We start from the raw sequence: 8,459 nt of genomic DNA, 5'->3' as shown, positions 1-8,459 counted from the left end.
ATGATTTCTCTCCTCTTTGTGTGTGAGAGTATGTGTCTGTGTTTCTGTGTGTTTTGGGTGTTCTGTGATATACTCTGAGCTGTGTCTTGTAGTTGGAGGACTCCACATCAGCTGTATCATAAGGTCTCTATCCCGTATTGGTTCTGTATTGCAATTTCAATTTTCTTAAAGATCTAAGACTTTCCCCATTTGGTACAATCCTAAGTTATTTCATTTGTGTGAATCAACTTATGTGTGTTAAGCTGTGAACTCCAGGTCTTTCCACACTGGTTGCATTCATAAGGTTTCTCTCCTTGTGTTCTGTGATGGATGTTAAGTTTTGCCTTCCAGATGAAAGAATTTCCATGCCTACTACATACATAACATTTCTCTCTGGTGGGTTTTATTCTGATGGACAGAAAGGTGTATGTTCTGGGTGAAAGAATTTCCACATAGGTTACATTCATAAAATTTCTCTCCTGTGTGTGCTCTCTGGTGGACAGTAAGGTGTAGCTTCTAGCTGAAAATCTTTCCACACATATGACATTCATAAGGTTTCTTTCATGTGTGTTTTCTGATGGAGAGTGAAGTTTTACTTCCAGGTGAAAGCCTTTCCACACATGTTACATTAATAAGGTTTCTCTCTTGTGTGTGTTGTCTGGTGGCAAGTAAGGTATGACTTCTTGGTGAAAGACTTTCCATACGTGTTACATTTATAAGGTTTCTCTCCAGTGTGTGTGTTCTCTGGTGGCAAGTAAGCTTTGATTTCTGGATGAAACACTTTCCACACAGGTTGCATTCATAAGGTCTCTCTCCTGTGTGTGTTCTGTGGTGGGCAGTAAGGTTACCCTTTTGGGTGAAAGATTTTCCACACACATTACATTCATGAAGTTTCTCTCCTGTGTGTATTCTCTGGTGGCAAGTAAGATATGCCTTGCAGGTGAAAGAATTTCCACAAATGTTACATTCAAAAGGATACTCTTTTGTGTGTGTACTCTGGTGAACAGTAAGCTTTGATTTCTTGGTGAAAGACTTTCCACACACATTACATTCATAAGGTTTCTTTCCTGTGTGTGTAATCTGATGGACAGTGAGGGTTGACTTCCAGGTAAAGGACTTTCCACACAAGTTACATTCATAAATTTTCTCTCCTGTGTGTGTTCTCTGGTGGGTAGAAAGATATTCCTTGTGGGTGAAAAACTTTCCGCAAATCTTACATTCAAAAGGTTTCTCTTTTGTGTGTGTTCTCTGGTGGACAGTAAGATTTGATTTCTGGGTGAAACACTTTCCACACAGGTTACATTCATAAGGTCTCTCTCCTGTGTGTGTTCTGTAGTGGACAGTAAGCTTTGATTTCTTGGTAAAAGACTTTCCACACACGTTACATTCAAAAGGTTTCTTTCCTGTGTGTGTTATCTGATGGACAGTGAGAGTTGACTTCCAGGAGAAGGACTTTCCACATGAGTTACATTCATAAATTTTCTTTCCAGTGTGTGTTCTCTGGTGTCTAGTAAGATATGCCTTGCAGGTGAAAGATTTTCCACAAATGTTGCATTGAAAAGGTTTCTCTTTTGTGTGTGTTCTCTGGTGGACAGTAAGCTTTGATTTCTTGGTGAAAGACTTTCGACACACGTTACATTCATGAGGTTTCTCTCTTGTGTGTGTTCTCTGAGGGACAAGAGTGTGTGTCTTCTCAGTGAAAGACTTTTCACAGTGTTTATATTCTTCAATTACAGAAGACACATGAGGACTATAGGCAGCACACATCTTACCAGGTTCACTGAAAACACCCATTTTCTGACACCCAGTGACCTTTTCTATCCTCATCCCTAAGGAGTTCCCATTATTCTTAATCAGTTCTGACTTCTGTATGGAGCTCAAATGAAAACTTTTTATAAGTCTCACTTTTTCCTCCCCTGGGTTACTATTCATGACTGCTACTTCAGAGAGATATTTATTGTGACTTTCCTGACAGGTGCTATTCACATCCTCCATTTCTGGGACATCTAAAATGAATAATAGAAAAATAGACAAAAACATAAATGAGACCCACAAATTCCTTACGATAACGATATTTCCTCACATTTTGTTACTAGATTTTCAAATATCAAATCATTGCTTTATGCAGAATATATACATTTCTCTGCAATGTAGTAATTAAGAAAGTAGTACTGACATTGTACAGTGCAAAATAATGTTTTTCTGTATTTTAGATTATTATATGTTTTCCCAGGAAATATTTCCTGAAATTATTCATCTCCATACTCTTAATGCTTCCATTCTGAATCGCCCTCTATGCCCAGCACCACTGATAAGAAATTGTCCCCATCAGAGGATAGCAGCCCTAGCATACTCCTATTTTCCTCCTACCTGCATAATACTAGTTTAAAAGAAAATGAGATCTCCTTTCTACATTTCTTATTCTCTTTTTCTCTTTCTGAATGACTTCTCTACAGAAAAAGGGAATTGCTAACACTGCCTACACTGGCACACCAAATTCAGTGTGTCTCCATGTGAATTCTGGATTGACAATTCCTTGAGACAAAGGATCACCTAGTTCTCTGCCACACATGACTCAGGGGCACTAGGAATACTATTGCTCCGTACCGCTCAATATAAACAGACCCACTGGGCTCTGGATCCATCATCACCATTCAAGATGCTTTAACCAACCTGTAAAATTCTTGTCTGAGGTTTCTCTTATCCATGGTTCTGCACCTTGCTCCAGCTTCACAATCAATTCAGGTTTAGGAACACAGTGCCCTGTGAATAAGAAATAGTGGAGTACAATTGCTCTTGCTGGGTCATCATTAATGGAAGGTCGCAGACATCCTGTTCACAAGGTTGCTCCTAAATCTGGTTTCTCAATTGTTTTTGTGGGGGGCCGTCAAGTTGTGGGGTGTGAACTCTCGGCCTGGGAGCTGTCTCTCAGCTCTTAAGCACAAGTCTAGCACTCTATCACTTGAGCCACAACACCAATTCTAGCTTTATTTCCCTGCTTATGTGGTGCTGAGATATCGAACACAGGGCCTCAAGCATGCAAGGTAATTGGTCTACCCCTGAGCCATCTTCCCAGACCATGGTTTCTCTATTCTTAATAACTCCATGGTGGAGTTTCCCCCAGCTTTGAGTTTATTGTGTCCATTGTGTGGCTTGAACTCAGCTCTTTTGCTCAAAGCTAGCATTCTCCTAGTTTGCCTACGATTCTAGTTTTTGAATGGTTAATTAGAGATAAGAGTTTCATGGTCACTTTTCCAAAGTTGCTGGCTTCAAACCAAAATCTTCAGATTTCAGCCTCCAGAGTATCTAGAATTCCAATCTTGATGCACTAAACTCTGTGTCAAGTTTGGCTTACAAATACACACTTTCACCTACTGATTTCCAGATCATACTGTCAGTAGTAATGTATATTTTATCTAGACTGTAGATCCACCTATAATAATTATCCCAAGTCTGAGAAGTCAGTCTCCTATTATTGGATCATAGTTTAGAACTTTTGTCCAAAATTGATTAGAAATCTTAAAGACTGAAAATAAAATTAGCTCTTGAGTTACATATAATGAAGTTGAAGTTTCCCTTACAAAGAAATGACACTTCCCATGGACTGGAATCTTTTTTTAGTGTTTTTTTTTTGTTTGTTTGTTTTTAGAAAATGTTATAGTTCAAAGGCTTACAACTTTAATCCTTCTTTGACGAGATGAGATCTGAAGTGGCAGGCTTGAAACCAACCTGGGCATGGAAACCCAGAATATACCCCAAAACAAAAGCCAAAATGGAGTTGTGGTTCATGCAGTAGTGCAAAGGCAAACAACACCAAGCTCCCAGACCTGAATTTGGCTGGCTTTTATACTAGCAGTTTTTTAGCTGGGAATGGACTGGAATCTTATACCTAGATAACATAAACAGTCAAATGTCTACTAAAATAAAAGCACTTGATCTTCCAAGAAAAAGTGACCTTTGCTCACCCAAGGACATTAGGTTGCTATAGGTCTCCAGCATTACATCTCTGTGAAGGGTCCGCTGACCAGGATCCAGATCCTGCCACTCCTTCCATGTGAAGTACACAGCCACATCATCAAATGACATCAGCTTCTGTAATGACACATTTCCATCAAGAAATTAGACCTGGGTCATGAGAATTCCAATCAGGAATTTCATTATGCTGCAGGTATGCTTTTGTCTTACATTAAATGTTTGCAGCTTGCTGTGTTATCTATTCACTGGGAAAATTAAATAGCAAATTAGAAATATTGGACAATATATAAATCTGGTCATTAAAACACACAGATTGGCAGGGCACTGGTGGCTTATCCTCCTAGCTATTGAGGAGGCTGAGGTCTGCGGATCTAGGTTCAAGGCCAGCCCAGGCAGGAAAGTCCATGAGACACTTATCTCCAATAAACCATCAGAAAACTGAAAGTAGCACTGTGACTCAAGTGGTAGAGCACTCACTTTGACATGAAGAGCTGAGGGACAAGAACCAGGCCCAGAATTCAAGCCCCAAGACCAATAAAAATTACAGTTTCCCTAATGCATGCAAACACATTTCTGCTGCTAGCAATAGAGACAAGATAAAAACTCTAAGGAGACAATAATCTGGCATGACAACAATAAGTCTAAGGAGGTGTCTGAAAAATTATATTATCATTTTTTGATAAAATTTTAGTACATATAAGGGTAACAATGAATTAAACAAATATTTTTTCTGCATTTACATATACTGCTTCACCCTAAATCCTATTTTGACTTTCTATTAACAGGTACTCTCATAAGCAAGTAGAACACATTCAGGATATGACATGGAATACAGAACATAGAATATTACTAGACCTATGAGAAGCAGTGTCCACATGAATATTCAAAAATACTAACAGTACTCCAGAAAGTAGATAATGATTCATTTTGCCCATATAAGATTTAATTGAGTTCACACATAAAAATACCCTAGGTTAACCATGTTTGGTTTAAATACTAAATATTGAAAAGTGGTCACAGATACCCTGATATTTCCATCCTATGTAAAAAAGAACTGCTACCATGAAGTTTTGTAAACTTTGCCTACTTTCTACAATACAAAATATATGTGGGAGGGGAATAAAATATTCTTTACAATATTTTCATTTTAATAGATTTCATGGAAGGTGGAGGAAAATGTATACAAGCTCAAGGAATACTCAATATGACAAAAATGATGAATATGAACAAATGCTCCAATGTGTCACAAATTTCTGAGTCATTTCTCCAGTAGATCCCTAAGGATATATTTCCACTTGTGTTAGTTAATCGCAAAATTCCTCAGAGATCCAAATCATTTCCTGAGAAATCCGAGAGATTTTGCAACAAGTGATATTTCTAATAAAGAACACCTTGTCACTGTATTTTTTTTTTTATCAAAACCAGTTCCTATCACATACTGGCAGTGAATTTAAATATTCAAAAGTAGTGGTAAGGAAAGACAAAACAAATACCACATCAAATGAAGTTAGACCAAAGATAACAGAATCAGGATTTTCTTGTAGTTTATAAGTTGGGCGAAGGAAATACTTTTCTGTGGGAACTCTGAAGTTGAGCTGAAGGGGGAAAAGGTTTGAGAGGTTGGAATTCCAGCCTGACCGCAATGAGAACACTGAGAGCTGGCCACAGAAGGGTTAAAAGAGAATTCTGGAGAGGGTTAAGAGACTGGAGGGCAGGCCTTTTCCTTACTGTTGGAAAGATAGAAAGATAGCATCTGAAACTGAGCTGCTGTTCACCTTCAAGGCTAGGTAAGGTGAACTTCATGTCTGCATTTTATCTGGGAGCCAGTCTTCTGTCTCAGGAGATTAGGAAACATGTTTTCCTCACAACCTGTTGTGGCTCTGATTGTACTACTAATATAGTTACTTCATTTTTGCATGTTATCAATGGTAATCTTCCCTGTGTGCACTCAAGGAACTATGCTTGCTTGCTGGCACCAAGGGACCAAGTGCCAGAGAGCCTTCCGAACCCTGGTTTTCCCTAAGTCTATCTGTTTATGTGTTTGTGATTTTCTAATTTTGTTTCTGGAATCCTGTAGAACTCTCTAGGGAACAATTTTCCTATACAATGGGTAAGAAAAATGTCAAACCTAAGAGCCATGTCAGCAAAGTAAAACTGATCACTAAGAAAAAATAGTTCCCAGATAGATCATTTGAAGAAAAGAAACAACTGAGACACATATGGAGGAAAGAGGGAATGAGAAAAGTAAGAAAAAAATGATAGAAAGATAGATACAAAGAGAGAGAAAGAGAAAAATAACCAACACTAGTGAGTAGAAAATCAAAAATAGAGAGAGAAAATAGAGGAAAGAAATTTTGTGAGGATACTTTAGAAAACAAACAGGAATTTGTAGAAAGACCATAAAGGTTAGCAACAAATATACCCTAAGTTTCAAGTAAGACGAAGAACATGAAGTCGACCAAGTACTATATATGGAGAGTAATTTAAGTACATATAGGTTAATCATTCCATAACAACACATGAATGTGTGTCTGTCCATAACACTATTTCAGCAATTCCAAGAAAATTTCATTGAAATAGTTTTAATGTTGCTCATGAGGATGTGATCTGTTTGCAAGCTATCCTTCACCTTCCATGAGAAGAAACCTGCTCAGTGTCATTACATCAAATAACAGATTTGATTACATTTTATGAGAAGATGAAACCTAGACGTTCTGAAGCCAATCTGCATTCAACTTAGAAAGAATATAACCATTTAATCTGCTAAACCTACAAGCAATCTTAATCTGATAATCTATAAGCCATATGAATATGTTCCTGAGGCTGAATCTGTGTGGTTGGAATTGTTTTAAATTCTTGAACATCTTTAGGTTCATATAATGGAATAAAACCAAATGAGAAATAAAAAAAACAACTCACCAGAGATCCATTCATTCTGTCTTGCTGCTGACAATGAGCAGAAGATTCTGGAAGCATGGCTGGGATACAAGACAAATGACGTATTCAGAAATGAATCTGTGAGACTTTCGGACCAGAATTTCCTCTTGCAACATAATACGTGAGCTGGAAAATGGCAAAGACTTCTTACAAGAGAAGAATCTTTAATGTCTCAGGCAGAGGATTAAAGTCTACAATAAATACAAATCCAGTCCATTTCCTGGGAGATAGATATTATTAAACCAACTAATTTCTATGTTTATGTACATACTATATTTATAAAAGTGAATGTTCCTACAAAAAATATTGAATAACTGAAAGCAAAAACATATCACATTTCCACTGAAACTATTTATTACTGAATATACTTCCGGATGTATGAACTGCTTTTTTTAATGCAAAGGTATCCTAGGAATCCATTGGAATTTGTTTTCTACCTCATTCATTTACATATTTAAACATCATGGAAAGCATGTATGATGTAACTCAGTAGTTTTCACCCAAAGTTACAGAGGAAACTATGTACAGAATATATTTCTTGTGTTATACTATTTCAATAATGGTTGTCCAATGTTACATTTCACTGTATCCACTGCAAACATATGCGATGATTTGCAATTTGCCATTTAACATGCTTTGGACAAAGGAACATGAGTAAAGATGAGGTAAACCCAGGTTTGAGAAGTCCCTAATGTTCATTTTCCTAAACAGTCATGCGAAGATCCTTGGTCATCATAAAGATACAACATAAAATACTCCATATAGGAGTGACACACTTGAAGATAAGCATCACCTACAAAGCATACAACCTTGAGTAAGACATATTACCTCAAGTTTTCTTCTGTGATTTTTCATTTAAGGCCAAATGTCCCCGACCAACACTTTCTGAACTACGAGGAAGATAAGTTTCAATGAGTACATAGTAAAAATGATAGTGGTAACCCAGGCTGAATAAATTAGCAAGAAGAGGATTAGGCATTAGTACATGAATAGATATTTCAGTCATAACAATTACCCCACCTTCCCAAACCACAGCCTCAGGTACCCTCTGATAACTAGCCTCTGGGTTATTGCTCAAGCCAGCTCATCACGACTCCTAGAAATTAGCTCAAATCTTGTAACAACACAAAGTGAGAGTGGTGTAGGAAAGAGTACCACGTGAATCTGGTGCTTAGGGAAGTAGCAACAATTTTTGCATAAGGCAAGGGAAGCTAGCAGCATCTTCCCCTTCCTGTGCTTTTCTGCTTCTTCCCTTTTGGGCTTCTCAGAATTGAAAAGGTCTGTCTATTTAGGATGGAGATTCTTATTCATAGGGTGCTCTGCTTCAAACATTGCTAGGCTTCATTCCTAAAAATACAGGACCAGCACTCACTACTCCAATATCCCATGTACAACTGTCTCTCGAAACAGGATGGTGAACAAACATCTGTCAACTCAAGCCAGGAGATTAAAACCTCAAGCCAAAAGATTAAAATATCTCTAGGAGAAACAACACAGAAGCCCTAAATACAACTTCCATGTAAGAGGACTCAAGGCAGGCACACACCTCACAATTTTACTAGAATTCT

At 37.7% G+C, this 8,459-nt stretch overlaps 1 protein-coding gene across 1 annotated transcript; it reads right to left on the bottom strand.

Moving 5' to 3' along the window:
• Positions 1-607: 607 nt before the first annotated feature.
• LOC122118569 (zinc finger protein 2 homolog) lies at positions 608-1,746 on the bottom strand. The gene is given in 2 exon segments (XM_042692411.1): positions 608-718; positions 721-1,746. Coding segments are annotated over 2 exon segments (1,137 nt in total).
• Positions 1,747-8,459: the final 6,713 nt, after the last annotated feature.

This window comes from Dipodomys spectabilis, unplaced genomic scaffold, assembly GCF_019054845.1.
Source record: "Dipodomys spectabilis isolate Male_0828 unplaced genomic scaffold, ASM1905484v1 ptg000155l, whole genome shotgun sequence".
Taxonomy (NCBI): Eukaryota; Metazoa; Chordata; class Mammalia; order Rodentia; family Heteromyidae; genus Dipodomys; species Dipodomys spectabilis.
The sequence above is the reverse complement of the archived record's forward strand: the minus strand, read 5'-3'. Positions and strand labels throughout refer to the sequence as shown.